Source organism: Paroedura picta, chromosome 16 (genome assembly GCF_049243985.1).
Source record: "Paroedura picta isolate Pp20150507F chromosome 16, Ppicta_v3.0, whole genome shotgun sequence".
In the NCBI taxonomy this organism is placed as follows: domain Eukaryota; kingdom Metazoa; phylum Chordata; class Lepidosauria; order Squamata; family Gekkonidae; genus Paroedura; species Paroedura picta.
The window spans coordinates 14,019,067-14,035,069 of NC_135384.1; the positions used below are offsets into that span (position 1 = coordinate 14,019,067).

General features: G+C 41.3%; 3 protein-coding genes across 3 annotated transcripts; 2 read left to right on the forward strand and 1 right to left on the reverse strand.

Annotated features, from left to right (window-relative positions):
- Nucleotides 1-317: 317 nt before the first annotated feature.
- Nucleotides 318-1,975, forward strand: LOC143826433 (olfactory receptor 14I1-like). The gene is made up of 2 exons (XM_077315229.1): nucleotides 318-489; nucleotides 1,017-1,975. The coding sequence occupies exons 1-2, from the start codon at nucleotides 483-485 to the stop codon at nucleotides 1,973-1,975; spliced, it is 966 nt and encodes a 321-aa protein (XP_077171344.1). The 5' UTR covers nucleotides 318-482.
- Nucleotides 1,976-5,974: 3,999 nt separating this feature from the next.
- Nucleotides 5,975-6,940, reverse strand: LOC143825394 (olfactory receptor 14A16-like). The gene has a single exon (XM_077313423.1). It carries the CDS (start codon nucleotides 6,938-6,940, stop codon nucleotides 5,975-5,977), a length of 966 nt encoding a protein of 321 aa, XP_077169538.1.
- A 4,744-nt stretch (nucleotides 6,941-11,684) lies between these two features.
- Nucleotides 11,685-12,626, forward strand: LOC143826325 (olfactory receptor 12D1-like). The gene has a single exon (XM_077315071.1). It carries the CDS (start codon nucleotides 11,685-11,687, stop codon nucleotides 12,624-12,626), a length of 942 nt encoding a protein of 313 aa, XP_077171186.1.
- The last annotated feature ends 3,377 nt before the right edge of the window (nucleotides 12,627-16,003 follow it).

Consider the following 16,003-nt stretch of genomic DNA (forward strand, 5'->3'; position numbering starts at 1 on the left):
TTCAGGTAGAGATGGTTTTTACTTCTCAGTCACATGCTTCACCTTTGAGACGGTTTCTACATTAGGAGATATTCCTTGTTTTAGCCTCGCTTTAGATTTCATTTGCATGCTGTGAGTTGGCTCTAGCCTTTCTGTGTTTGGGCTCTCCCCCACCCCCCAATTTCCCAGACTGAAAAATTTGATATAGTTTCTCGCAGTTAGTCCACCAGAGGCAGTCCCCACCATCATGCTATGCTCCCTTCCCCTTTTCAAAAAGAATGTGTATTTTGCAAAATGATACCTGCTTGTTTTACCTTTGTTTTTATTGCAGCCCTTAATCCCACCAGTCTGAGCCCTTGATCACAGAATAGAATCGAATTAAAATAAACATCGTAAATATGCTGGTAGAAGGGTCGTCAGCTTCAAGGTGGAGTCAGAAGACCACCCAGAGGTACATCTGGCTTCCTGAGTACAAAGAGGTTCCATAGGAAAACATTTCTGCAATGGAAGGTGATTTTTTAAAAAAATATCATGCCACAATGATATTCCTCCCCTGTCCAATGTTTCCTCTCTGCAGGCCCCACACCCAAATCTACAGTAATTTTTCCACCCTGAGTTGAAACCTGTTTTACAGGAACTCATTCTCTTAAAGCCACAAAACATACTTTTAATTTTTTTAAATCAAATCTCTCCACAATCAAAGAATTTATTCAAGCTTCATTCAGACCCCCCAGAAGAGCAAAGCAGGTAAAGTGCATAAGACGACTATTATATTTCTCAAAGAGAGAAGATTCCTCGCACAATTCTTCAGCAATCATAGCTCAAAGAAGAGCACCTGGAGGGGGGTTTTCTGTGCTGCGAGTACCACCTTTGACTTCAATGCTGCCGAGCTGCCATTTCTTTTTTCACACTGAGGAGAAGGCCTAAGTGTGGAGATTGGAAATGCAGCCATTGTCATTCAATTCAGTTGCAGCTCTTAAAATTACTCCTATAAGAATCATAATTCTTACTGTTTGCTTGTGTTTCCCTTTTCAAAGGTTATACAATTGGGAATGAAAAAATGTTCAACAGCACTGCTGTGTCTCATTTTCTGCTCCTGGAATTCTCAGAGGTTCGGGAACTGCAGTTTCTCCACATCAGTGTATTCCTGATGTTGTACTTGGCAACTGCTACAGGGAATCTCCTTATTATCTCTTCAATCGCCTTAGACCATCACTTGCACACCCCCATGTACTTCTTTCTGATGAACTTGGCTGCGCAGGACCTTGGCCAAGTGTCAGTCATCCTCCCCAAATCCATGATCAATTCCCTCCTGAATACCAGGCACATTCCATATTCAGGGTGTGTTGCTCAAGTCTTCTGGTTTTTGTTCTTTGTAACATCTGATTGGTGCATCCTAACAGTAATGGCGTATGACCGGTATGTGGCCATTTGCAATCCCTTACGTTATGAGATGGTCATTAATAGGCAGGCTTGCGCTGAAATAATTGCTGGTGTGTGGATTGCTGGTTTTCTGTATGCAGGGATACATACCATTGGGACTTTTGCAACCTATTTCTGCTCTAACGTTGTCAATCAATTTTTTTGTGAACTCCCACAAGTCATACAACTGTCCTGTTCTCACTTAAATCCAATTGAATTAAGTAATATTGTGGTTGGAACTCTCCTTGCGCTGGGATGTTTTGTTTATATCATTGTAACTTATGTGCACATTTTCACCACGGTGCTAAGATTGCCTTCTGCAAAAGGTAGGCAGAAGGCTTTCTCCACTTGCATCCCCCACCTCATTGTCTGTTCCACATTTATATTTACTGGATGTGTTGCTCACCTGAAACCTACCTCTAAGAGTTTTTCTTGGTTAGATATGATATTTACCATCCTCTATTCCCTGGTTCCACCTATGTTGAATCCAGTGATTTACAGCATGAGAAACAAGGAGATAAAAACAGCCATGTCAAAACTTTTAAGGTTGAGGTACATTGCTAGAAACACATGATCATTAAATTGCATAGCTAGTGAGTACCCAATGTAGAGGGCTAATTTTATTGTTTAAAGTTTAGGCTCCATAGTGGGGTGGATTCTTCCACTCCACTGAGGAAGTTAATTTAATTACTGAACATTCGTTCAATAACGGACCTGAGAGCATCTGTTGCATTGCAAAGGAACTTCAAGAACAGGCTAGAAAGGGAGATTGCAGAAATGCAAGTTATTACAAAAGTCAGTACTATGACATATCCAGGACTCAACAGGGATAAAGGTTTTTTATCTCACTATTCCCGCTAACCTTGTTCAACTTGTGTGTCCATATTTCTCGCTATTTATTTCATTTGTGATGTGACTGTAAGATATGGCAATGTAATGGAATTTTGAATTTGACTCCCTGGCCTTGGGATAGTTACCAGCAATTCCTTGGGAGGAATGTTTCACAGTTGTATGGAGATGGATGGAGCAAGCAGCATATGGGGAGGTGAAATCCTTTGATCACTGATAAAAGGCAGTTTGTTTTCTCCCTGTGTTTTTGTAAAGTACACTGAATTCTAGGGGATTGATTGGCTGTTTTGACAAAGGATTATCATTGGCTGTATTTGGTTGTGACACAGTCTACTGATGTAACAGAATTGATTTTTGCTATATATTCCCTGTCATGTAAGAAGATCATAGTCTGACGAAGAGTGCTTGCACTCGAAAACTCACGCCCTGAATAAATCTTTGTTGGTCTTAAAGGTGCTACTGGACTCTGAATTTATTGAAATATTTATACTCCAACTTTTCTTTGAGTCCAAGTTAGAAGCCTTCTTCTGATATAAGTGCATCTTCCATTGCAAGAAGAGTCACTTAAGTTGGAGGAATAATCCTTAGAATATTAAAATTCATATTTATACCCCATTTTTATCTATCTTAAAGAGTTTCAAATTGGCTTAAAATCATAACCCCTACCTCTCCTCAGGGAGATCCTTGTAGGGTAGGTGGGGCTGAGGGAGTTATAAGAGAACTGTGACTTACCCAAGATCACCCAGTAGGCATCATGTGGAGGAGAGGGAATCAAACCCCATTCTTCATATTAGAGTTCACTACTCTACTACCATGAGATCACCATACTATACTGGTTCTCCTCTTTAGTCTAGAGGAAGGCTAAAAAGTCACAAACAAGGAAATTCTGGCATAAAGCCTGGTATATCACTGGAATATGTGAAACTCAAATACTTTGGCCACCTCATGAGAAGGAAGGACTCCCTAGAGTAGAGCCTAATGCTGGGAGTGATTGAGGGCAAAAGAAGAAGGGGACAGCAAGCCCCTCACCATCTTTGTTGTCCTCCTCTAGACACGTTCTAGTTTGTCAACATCCCTCTTCAACTCGGGTGACCAAAACCGAACACAGTACTCCAAGTGAGGCCGAACCAGAGCAAAGGGGGTACCATCACCTCCCATGATCTGGACACAATACTCCATTTGATACAGCCCAAAATCTTATTTGCCTTTTTAGCCACTGAGTCACTGACTCATGTTCAATGTATGGTCTACTAAGACTCCTAGATCCTTTTCGCACATGCTACTGCCAAGACAAGTCTCCCCCATCTTGGTGTATTTGGTTTTTCCTACCTAAATACAGAACTTTAAATTTGTCCCTATTGAACTTCATTTTATTCAGTTTAGCCCACTTCTTGAGCCTATCAAGATCAACCTGTATTCTGTTGCTGTCTTCAGTTGTGTTTGCTACCCCTCCCAGTTTAGTATCATCTGCAAATGTAATAAGTATCCCCTCTAAAACCCTCATCCAAATCATTTATAAATATGTTGAACAACACATTGACACTGCAGAGGGTGTTCAATGAAGAGTGATGGCGGGTGGCTCCGTGATGGGTGGAGAAGGAGGGGCCATGGGCCTATTTAAGGCACCACGTGCTCACCATGCCATTTGCCGCCTGAACAGCAACCCTCCCTCCCATCCCTTATTCTAGCTTGTTGGTTATTATTTCAAGTTTTTGTGGCTAAAGTACAGCTGCAGTCTTGGCACCATAAGAAGTCTGTTGGCAGGGAGTCCAGTTTGCATACTGGACTCCTTGGGTGGGGGTCTCCTTAAAGAGACTGGCTGAAGAATGGGTGTGGCTTACTCAGCTGGGTGACCAGGGGCTTGCAGCCAACGACTGGGGTATCCAATTAAGAGGTGGATGCCTGTTGTCCCCTGCATGCTTGCCTCCCTGGGTGCCTTGAGACCAAAGGGACCAACCTCCTGGCTGGGAAGAAGCAGATTCCAAGGTGTTAAAGGACACAATTAATAAAGCAGCTGGACGGCTGTGGGGGTCAGACACACTTACATGGTGCTGTGCCAACCCTCAAGTGGGTGGGTTGTAATAAAAGCTGTGGCCATTTATTTGCCAAACCGGAGTCATGTCTTCATTGGTTAAATTGCCAGCCTGCTAGTCAAAGTGGCATTCAAAGAGAATCAGGAAACAAGAACAATTTGGTGACTTTTCTGTACAATAAAGCACCTCAAACGCCATGTTTCCCATCACAGAGGATTTATATATGCATCCCTCTTGTTTTTGTTTTAATTAATGCAATGAAAAATAACAGGAAAATGCAAAATAAATAAATAAATAAAAATCACAAGACATAATATAAAAGTTGCAGCAGTTAAAAAGGCAAATGCCATTTTGGGCTGTATCAACAGGGGCATCACATCAGAATCACAAGATGTCATAGTCCCGTTGTATATGGCACTGGTCAGACCACACCTGGAGTACTGTGTGCAGTTCTGGAGGCCTCACTTCAAGAAGGACGTAGATAAAATTGAAAGGGTACAGAGGAGAGCAACGAGGATGATCTGGGGCCAAGGGACCAAGCCCTGTGAAGATAGGTTGAGGGACTTGGGAATGTTCAGCCTGGAGAAAAGGAGGTTGAGAGGGGACATGATAGCCCTCTTTAAGTATTTGAAAGGTTGTCACTTGGAGCAGGGCAGGATGCTGTTTCCATTGGCTGCAGAGGAAAGGATGTGCAGTAATGTGTTTAAACTACAAGTACAACGATATAGGCTAGATATCAGGAAAAAAAATTCACAGTCAGCGTAGTTCAGCAGTGGAATAGGCTGCCTAAGGAGGTGGTGAGCTCCCCCTCACTAGCAGTCTTCAAGCAAAGGTTGGATACACACTTTTCTTGGATGCTTTAAGATGCTTTAGGCTGGTCCTGCATTGAGCAGGGGGTTACACTAGATGGCCTGTATGGCCCCTTCCAACTCAATAATTCTGTGATTCTATGATTCTATGACTCTACTTGTACTCAAACTAAGTTCCATCTTTTCATGCTAGAAATGAATACATTTTAACTCCCTATGCTTGTTTCCAATGAAATCACATAAGAAATGGTGATTTACACAAAAAGTCACTCAGAGTATTTTGGGCAGGTCTTGCAAAGCAAGGCAATAAAAACATGCAATAGTAATATAGGAAACTAGTTAGCTCACTGCATTAGAATGGGAGCAGTGGCAAGCATAGGAGCTCTAGCTCAGCACTGGAACATCTGCTTGGCATCCTGAAAGTCCCAAGCTCAATCCCAGGCATCTCAAACTAAAAAGGATCAGGTGGTGGGTGTGTAAAAGATCTCGCTTGAAACATTGAAGAGCTGTTGGCCATCTAAGTAGATAAAATAGAACTTGATTGACCAATGTTCTGAGTAAGAATAAAGCAGATTCCTCTGTTCGTTGACAAAATTATTGTGTTGGAGATAAGGTTCAAGATGCTTTCCTCTGAAACCAGAAGACCTCATGGCATAATTTGCAGGGGGTTCATATTGATGTATTACTCCACCTAATTGCAGATGCCTACATCAAAAGGATTTTGTTCCATGTGGGACCTCTAGCACCCCAGCATCACATCTGGGTATTGATAAAAGGGAACGGTGGGAAAGCTCAGCTTATTCCATCATCTTCTTCCTGTACTTCACAAAATTCAAAAATTATTTCCAAAAACAAGAACCACAATAAAATAGAGAAGACAGTTCAGCCCAATTTAACTAAAATAATCTTGCTGGAGCCGATTTGGGGGAAATACCCAAAGTCAGTGAGCTTTAACAATGCAGTCTTGATGTCTTTGTTTCTCATGCTATAGATGAATGGATTCAGCAATGGAGGTAATATAGCATAAAATACAGCACAAATTACATTCATTTCAGCAGAACTATTACCAGGTGGCCTCACATAAGCAAACATTCCAGTGAAAAGAAATAGAGACACCACAGTGAGGTGGGGGATGCAAGTGGAGAGGGCTTTTTTCCGGCCCTGCACAGAAGGCATTCTGAGTACTGTTGCAAAAATCTTCATGTAAGTTATAGCAATGTAGACAAAACATCCTGCAAATAAACAGCAGTTAAAAAGTAGAATTCCAATTTCTATGAGATTTAAGCCTGAGCATGGAAGTTTTACCATCTGTGGGACTTCGCAGAAGAATTGATTGATTACGTTGGAGCAGAAGGGGATGGCAAAAGTTCCTCCACTGTTTAATGTAGCAGTGAGTATACCTGCAGTCCATGCACTGGCTGCCATCTGGATGCAGGCTCCTTCATGCATAATTGTCTCATATTGTAATGGACTGCAGATAGCAACATACCGATCGTGGGCCATTATTGTTAGGATGGCAAAATCTGACCCTCCAAGGAAGAAGAAGAAAAACACTTGGGCCACACATCCTGAGAAAGAAATTGACCGGGTGTTCAGGAGGGTATTGGCCATAGCTTTAGGTACCATGATAGAAACTGAGCCAAGGTCCAGAACAGCCAAGTTCATTAGGAAGAAGTACATGGGGGTGTGCAGATGATGATCGAGCACTACAGCAAGGATGATGAGAAGATTGCCAGTCACTGCAGTCAAGTATACTACTAAGAATACAAAAAAGAGTAAGATTTGTAGTTCTCCGATTTCTGAAAATCCCAGGAGCAGAAATTCAGATGTGGAGGTAAGATTGGGCATTTTACTCACAATATCCATGGCATATTACCTGTAGAGATGAGTAGAAGAAATATTTTAGAGAACAATCCTCAGTAGATCAATTTCACAACAAGAAGAACAGGTATCCTGAGTCTTCCAGAGTAGCAGGACTTTAATCATGTTTCCACCAGCCACCTTAGTCCTTGGTCCTTTAAAACATTTTAAATTCATTCTTATTCTGCACACCCAGACAACCTCTCAACTGCCTCTCTGATAGCATTATCCAAATGTCCAGCTTTCCATTCGGGGAAGTGTGGCATACAAGTACAAAAATAAATAAATAAAACCAACTGATTTTCTCATATCAAACATTACTGAATTGAATACCTTTGAGTCCTATTTACTTTACACCCCTTTTACCTTAGGTTTCCTGTCACTTTTGCCTTCCAAGAATGATGCACAGGGCTCCAAAGAGGCTCATTGTTGAGACTCTTGTGATGTTGAAATTTCTTTTACTTCCCAGGCAATGGTTAGGACATCTTTTGGAGGTCATGGCATTTGACTGCTACATGGTTATCTATGACTCTTATAAATTAATGGATATGCATTTTGCTAGCTGGCATCACCTAGATTGTCGGATTGCTCATGCCTTGATGCATACCATGGAAAATTGGCTTTTGGTTTTGTCCAACTTGATGACATAATCAAAAGCTTAAGCTACTCACCAGAACGGGTTAGCACAGCAAAGCATAATCAATATGTGTATATCTTTCAAGAAAACGTAAAGAAGTTTTGTCACCTTGTCTGCCAGCAGTATCTCAAATTTTGGCTCTTGGCTCATGGATTTGTTTGCTATCTGGAATCAAGGACACCTAAAGTATCTCGGAGTTCTTGTGGAACTGATGTTATCCATACAGCATGAGAAATTACTTAGTACTTGGGACATAAATATATTTAAAGGTCATTTCATCTTAAATTAGTTTAACCACCAACATTTCTCCAGAGATCTAATTAATCACAAAAAACAAAATCCCATAACTCTTTGGGGTTATGTATTTCTCAGGAGCCAAGCCACTTCACGTGAATTCTCCCTCTAGTGACAAAGTTGTTGTTGTTGTTGTTGTTGTTTTTTAAGGCAAACATTACACAGGTCAACTACAGTCACCTTTCCTAGTGTTGTAAAGCAATGGTCCCCAATCCCCGGTCTGGTGACCGGTACCAGTCCGTGAATCAGTTGGTACCGGGCCGCGGCTCCTCTGCGTCCTCCTCCCCGGGTGCTGCCTTGGTCACTGCCCTGCCACTCTGCTGCCAGCTCAGCTTCGGTGCTCTCCAGTGGCTGCCATGGCTGGGCTCCCCCTCAGAGTGGCACTGTGCAGATGCTGCTGGCAGTGCCCCCCAGCGGGGGGGGAGTCAGGGGCGCCAGCAGGAAAGCAAGTGGAGCAGGGGCTCAGGTGGCGGCAACGATGTCCCTCGGCAAAAGACTGCCCCCCCCCGGGCCTCAGTAAAATTGCCAAGCATTGACCTGTCCCCGGTGATAAAAAGGTTGGGGACCACAGAATCACAGAAACTTAATCACAGAAACTTGGTGGAATGATTCTCATGACTGGAATGTAATGGTGGATGGTTATGAACTGTTCAGAAAAAACAGAATAGATCGAAGAGGTGGAGGAGTGGCACTGTATGTGAGGAAAGGGCTTACCTGTCAGGAAATTCTAGTGAAGGAGAGCATATCTACAGTGGAAAGCATCTGAGTAAAAATAAGTGAGGGGAAAACAAACAGTGTGGTGGTTGGTGTCTGCTACCAACCGCCTGACCAACGAGAGGATAGATTATCACATCAAAACATCGTAAATAGACGTCTCTCAAGAAAACATTAAGAAGTTTTGCACCCTCATCTCATTGACAAGTTTTGGCTCTTGATCCATGGATTTCTTTGCTCTATCACTCATGAATAGAGGACACCCACATTGTCTCAGAGTTGCTGTGGTACTTATGTTATCTGTTTATCAGGAGAAATTACTTAATACTTCTGTCAGGATCAGATTCTCTGATCTCTGCCATGATTTATTGATAGCTGAAGTAACCCCATTTTCTCCTGGTAGTATGATGGTTATACAACCTTTTATATTTCTTTTATGGCCTAGGCCTGTTTTTCACAATCCTGTGCTATTTCTGCTAGCTTTGTTTTATGGTTCTGATCTCTGCCTAGTTTGCAGGTTGACCAGAGAGACTCCATCTTTGTATGCTGTGCTCTTGCTGCCTTTCCCATGTAACCAGAATGCTTATGGCTTTGTAGTATTCCTTTGATCCCCCCTTCCTTTGATCCCCCTCCGCTTTCACACTGCATGTTCTCCCTGCTGTGATACTTTGTTGCCAGTACCCCTGTAAACGTCTTATCTACTGCCTGGGGCGCCGGGCTAACCAAGGCTGCGCTAACAGAGACACTTTGGCAGGAAGCCCAGGATGACACCTGAGTGGAGGATGTCACCCCCCCCTGGGAACGGGGCTGGTTTAGGTGGGAGAATTGTATTGATAACTGCTTGCTTTCCCGATATCAAATAGTCTTGACTTCAGATGTTCGAGTGTTCAGATCTACTTCCAATTAAAGCTTTCTATTTATAGAAGCCTTGTTGTGAGTTTTGTCTGCCTCTGACAACTTCAGACATAAATATATTTAAAGAGCATTTTATTTTAAATCACTTTAACCACTAACATATCTCCAGAGATCTAATTAATCACAAAAAAACAAAGAAAATCTTATATCTCCTGTGTTATGATTTCTCAGGAGCCAAACTACTTCACATGAATTTCCCCCTAATAGAGTAGGGTTTTTTTTAAGAGAGAGAGAGAAAGAGAGAGAAAGGCAGATATTATACAGATCAATGACATTCAACTTCCCTAGTTTGGTAAAGTAATTAAATTATTTGACTCTGCTGAGCTGTATCTCTGTGAGGTTCATTTTATATATTCTGAAATATATTTAATAGAAAGAAGACTGTGATCCATGCAGGTATGGGTTGAGGGGTCAAATAATCTTTTTTCCCCCACTTTCCATAGGACATTTCTATGTGTTTAGTTAGTAGAACCAATCATGACCAGCTACATTTATCCTAAATTCAATCTTGCATTTTTGTCTTTATAGCTTTACTGTAGAGACAGAGGCATTATGAGCTCATTGAGTTGGATTCACTACTGGTGAAAAATAACGTTGAGCACTTCTTTTCTTATGTCAAGTCCTTCCAAAAGTTGACCTGCAGTAGCCCTTAAATATAGCCTTCTTAACGTGATCACAAATCAGGGTATCTTTTTCCTTGCATGCATTTCCTACATCTATACTGACTCTTTCCTTTTCCCTCCAAAATCCAGGTCTGCCAGAGCTGTTGCCTCCAATGTGCAAAGAAACTCTGTTTTTGCTCCTGGGATTTGGATGTCCCAAGGATTATACCACAAAAGAATTTGTCTCCCCTAACGAGCTAATAAGGGACATAATATAAAGAGAAATGTCAACCTCTCTTCCATGTTTGCCTCAATGGGAAGCTGAAGACTTAACCTTATTGATTCTCTGAGAATTTCGTATGAGGTTTTGTATCTTGACAGAAAGAAGAAAATCCAACCAGGTGGGATCTGTAGTTGAACATGGTACTTTTGCATGCCTTTGCTTTGGCTAAGCATTTATATTTAATAACCTTGAGAAGGTGAGGATATTTATCATTGTGAAGGTGCATACTCTATCAAACAACATAAAATGAGTTTCTGTATTGTCTTCTGCTGATTTTAGTTTTAAGAAGCTTTCTTTATTCCTTTCCGTTAAAGAAATAATGAATGCATAGGATTAAAGGAATAATGAATAGGATTTCTACAAACATTTCCACTGTCAACCATAATACCAGATTCCTTTTTTTGTGTCATGATGCTGTTGTCCTAGGCATAATAATGACAAATGATACTCATATCTTGTTTTTTATAAATAAAGCCCTTAAAGCTAGTATCACGGAGTGAAGGCATTATGGTGTAGCCCAATCTTGTGAAATTTCAAAAGCTAAGCACGGACAGTACTAAAAGAAGAAGAGTTGGGATTTTATATGCTGCTTTTCTCTACTAGGAGTTGCAAAGCAGCAAACAATCACCTTCCCCTTCCTCTCACAAGAACAGGCACCCTGTAAGGTAGGTGAGGCTGAGAGAGCCCTGATATTACTGCTTGGTCAGCTCTATCACTGGTGTGATGAGTCCTAGGTCATCCAGCTGGTTTCATGTGGAGGAGCAGGGAATCAAACTTAGCTTGCCAGATTAAAAGCTATTGCTCTTAACCCCTACATCAAGCTGTCTCTTGATGGGAGACGACCAAGAATGGCTCTGAAGAGAAAGGCAATGGTCTCTGTTTTTTATCTGCTTTGAAAATCTCTTTCTGGGGTCGCCATATATTGGTTGTGAGTTGAAGGCACATATAGATGTAGCTAGTATCAAAATATGTTTTGGTGTTTATTGCTTTGTTGTCATGGTATAATTCTATTATTCCTCACAGAGACCTGTTATTAAGGGCTGGTTCTTCTAAGACAATTTATACTCACAAGTAAATATCCAAGTCCATACCACATAAATGCATTATTATTATTTTTAAGTAGGAACAGAACTTAGGAATTCACATAGGCATTCAGGAATGCATACCAATACCTAAAGGTCTTGTAGGAACTAGCCCTAAGGTTTCATAATTCTCATCTCAGTACTTTTAAAGTCCTTTTGGAGCCAGTGACCAAGGTTTCATTTTTTGTTGTCTATCCACAGGACAATGGAGAACCAGACCCAGGTGCATCAGTTTATTCTTCAGGGACTGACAAAAAACCACCAAGAGCGACTCATTTTCTTCATACTTTTCCTATTGCTCTATGTGGCCAGCATATTGAGCAATGGAGTCATATTGTCTATAGCACTGGCCGAGCCTCGGCTTCATACTCCCATGTATTTTTTTCTAGGCAATCTCTCTTGTCTAGACATATTTTACTCCACTGTTACTGTCCCAAAAATGCTGAATGACTTACTAATAGAGAACCAAGCAATTTCGTATATTGGGTGTCTCACTCAACTGCACTTCTTCCACTTCCTGGGAAGTAGTGAGGCTCTGGTTCTAGGTGTCATGGCTTTTGACCACTGTGTGGCTATATGCAACCCCTTACATTACAACACCATCATGAATAAATCGGCTTGTTTCCTGCTAGCTGGGTCTACATGGTGTATTGGGTTCTTTCATGCTCTGATGCACACAGTGGTGACTTCACAGCTATGGTTTTGTGGTCCCAATCATGTCCACCATTTTTTCTGTGATATCAAACCCCTGCTAAAATTGGCTTGTAGTAGTATCAACCTCAACATCATCCTTCTTAATATTGTCACTGGTTCTATTGCTCTGGGCCCCTTCTTCTTCATTCTTCTCTCCTACATCTACATTTTTTCCTTCCTTTTCTTGAAAGTCAAGTCTTCTCTAAGCCGTTGGAAAGCCTTCTCCACTTGTGCTTCCCACCTGACAGTAGTGACTGTTTTCTATCTTCCAGTTCTTTCTAACTACATGCTTGCCTCTGCTGGTGGATCTTCTGAAAGGGATATGATCATTACTCTCTTGTACAGTGTGGTCACTCCAGTTTTAAACCCGCTAATCTACACTCTAAGGAATCAGGAGGTCAAATCAGCTCTCAAAAAACTTATCAGCAAAAAACTCTTCTCGGGACAGATATAGATAGAGGTAGATCAATAAAAGCAGTTTCCAAGATTGTTGCAGTCTCTCATGATGAATGGTTTGCAGGTATGAATTGTCATGATGTTATCCAAGTTCAATAGAGCAAAGTGGACTGTAATCAGAGCACAGCCAATGGTGGAAAACCTGACAAAAAACTAAAGTAACCCAAACCAAGAAACAAGTTCAATCTTAGAATACACCTGAGGAAGTGTGCAAGCACGCAAAAGCTCAAGCCTCAAATAATTCTTTGTTGATCGTAAAGGTGCCATTGGACTCTAATTTTGCTCCACTCAACCAATGCTTCCAGATACCAGTCAGTTACACACTCCAATGCAAGGAGCTGGTTTTAAGCCACAAAGCCATTCATGGCCTTGGACATACCATATCAATGGGACTTCCTCTTCAGCAAAGGTCCACCACAACAGTGTTGTTCATGCGAGCAAAGCCTTCTGAAAATGCCACTTTGGTGATGGGTCGGCTTGCCACTGTATAATCATTTTCATTCTATGTGTTTTCTCCAAAATTGTAGAGTGCCTTGACTGAGGAGTTCAAAAAGGTTCAAATATATATATTTGAAGAAATTGTTTTTCATTATATCTAAAGTTGTGTGTTGGCACACAAAAGCTTATGTCTTGAATAAAACTTTGTTGGTCTTAAAGGTGCCACTGGAGTCAAATTTCACTCCCCATAATTGCATTGCTTGTTGCTTGTTTTTATATCATTTCCTATTCTGTAATCTATTTTGAGTAAGAAAGTTGGGCTAAAGGTAAAGGTATCCCCTGTGCAAGCACCGAGTCATGTCTGACCCTTGGGGTGACACTCTCTAGCATTTTCATGGCAGACTCAATACGGGGTGGTTTGCCAGTGCCTTCCCCAGTCATTACCGTTTACCCCCCAGCAAGCTGGGTACTCATTTTACCGACCTTGGAAGGATGGAAGGCTGAGTGAACCTTGAGCCAGCTGCTGGGATTGAACTCCCAGCCTCATGGGCAAACCTTTCAGACGGCTGCCTTACCACTCTGCGCCACAAGAGGCTCTAAAGTTGGGCTACTGATAAACTAAATAAATAAACAGTCTTTAACTATAATTCCCCGGTACCTTTGAGCCAATGGCCTATTGATACTTAAATAGTTATATAAAGAAAGGCGGTAGAATTTTACACAACAAACTGACATTGGAGGATTAGAGGATTCAACCTCTGAAGAAGTCACTGGAAATAGAAATTACCTAGAAGCCATTATGGTTGTTTCTTCTTGTACATCAAAGAAATTGTAAAGAAATTATATTGGAATTCAATATAGACATTATCACACATATATTCTTTGTTTTTCTATTGTATTTCTATTGTGAACCTTATTTTTTTCGTGGTCTTAAAGGAGACACTGGAGTCAAACCTCACTCCCCATAATTCATAGCACAGTTCTTAGTATAATTCACTTCAAACAGTTTGCTGGTTGGATTGTTTCCTGTGTAATTGCATGGCCTGTTTCTTGTTTTCCTATCATTTCATATTCTGTAATCTATTTTGGGTAAGAAAGTTGGGCTACTGATAAATTAAATAAATAAACATAACTATATTATGTATACGAAGCACAGGCAAGTTGTGATTTATGCTTCCACTGAGTACATTAGAAATCTCATGGAATAGCTGGAGGGAAATGACATGTACAATAGCAACAGATTTTCCACCTGAGATCTTAGGGAAAAGAAGCATTTCAGTTGTTTCCAGGAAGTCTTGGCCATGGATGTTTCAATTCCCTCTAAGGGAGAGGAGGCTCTGTAGCTTCCATGATCATCTTGTAGCTGTTGCAGTGGCATATCTAGTGCCCTGGGAACCACTTGATAGGGGGTGCAGCTGAGCCCTCCACCAAAAAGCTCAGCTTGAAGTTCAGTACCAGCTGTGCCGAGTAGGTTGTGAAGGAACATGCCAGCTGCAAGGAAATCCTCTTCTGCTCCTCACCACTGCTTGCTGCCTGCAATAACATCAAAGTCCTTCAGGTTTTCAGGAACTAACGTTACATACAAACACAAAGAACTCAGCATTTCCCTGGTCAGGATGATTGTGTCTACAGTATTGCCTTGTCAGTTCAGTATCTTTTTCTTTACTGATCAAACTAGATGAGATGATGGAAAGTCTCTGGTCAAAGTTTTCCTAGTATGAAAAAGTTCAAAGTATCTGGGGAGGGGGGTGTTCACATGTGTAAGAGGCACAAGGTGATGCTGGTTAATTTTTCCACCCATGCTATTTTCTTTATTTAAATTGTGCCTTCCTGAATGTGACTATGAGGGGAAACTTATATTTCCAATGATTTGTAAAATAGGAAACTGCAGATAACCACACCTTTAACCTGGGAAAGCAATGTGTAGTAAGGGTAGCACCCACAAACACATCCCAAAGCCAGAGCCTCAGTCCAGTTTGAAGAGCTGGCATTTTTTTAAAAAAATGGTGGAAGATTTAGTTACGTATCTCCCATGGTCTTGGTTCTTTCTCTGTCAGTATTCTTGACAACATATTCCAGTGCATTAAAAATAAGGAGATTAAGCACAGTCCTATTCCTCCATTGGCTCAAGACGGTGAGGAGAACAAATTTCTGGAACAATCGGATGAATTTTTTTGAATTCTTGATCAGAAAGCCTTTGTTTAATTAAATGCATTATGAAGGTCTCATCCAGAGATAATATATAGTCACAGTCAATGCCACTTTGTTGAAGTGTAGTCAGGATGGTAGAAAAACATTCAAATGTAAAGGTGTCCCTCAGTAAAAAGGCCAGTAGACTGTCTGAACAAATCCTCCAGTGCAATGTTAACCAATATTTAGAATCATAGAAACATAGAATCATAGAATCATAGAATTGGAAGGGACATCATGAGTCATCTAGTCCAACCCCCTGCACTATGCAGGACACTCACTTCCCAATCGCTCATCTACTGTAACCTGAGACCCCTTTGCCGTCACAGAATCAGCCTCTCCGTCAGATGGCTATCTAGCCTCTGTTTAAAAATTTCCAAAGATGGAGAACACACCACCTCCCAAGGAAGACTGTTCCACTGAGAAAGTGCTCTAACTGTCAGGAACTTCTTCCGGATGTTTAGATAGAATATCTTTTGAATTAATTTCATCCCATTCATTCTGGTCTGTCCCTCTGGGGCAAGAGAGAACAATTCTGCTCCATCCTCCATATGGCACCCTTTTAAATACTTGAAAATGGTTATCAGATCCCCTCTCAGTCATCTCTTCTCTAGGCTAAAGAGACCAAGCTCCCCCAACCTTTCTTCGTATATAAAGTCTCCAAAACCCTTACCATCTTTGTTGCCCTCCTCTGGACACATTCCAGTATGTCGACATCCCTCTTCAACTGGGGTGCACAAAACTGGA

Excerpts from the sequence above, each read along its gene's own strand:
- LOC143826325 (XM_077315071.1), top strand. The coding sequence starts at position 11,685 with ATGGAGAACCAGACCCAGGTGCATCAGTTTATTCTTCAGGGACTGACA.
- LOC143825394 (XM_077313423.1), bottom strand. The coding sequence starts at position 6,940 with ATGCCCAATCTTACCTCCACATCTGAATTTCTGCTCCTGGGATTTTCA.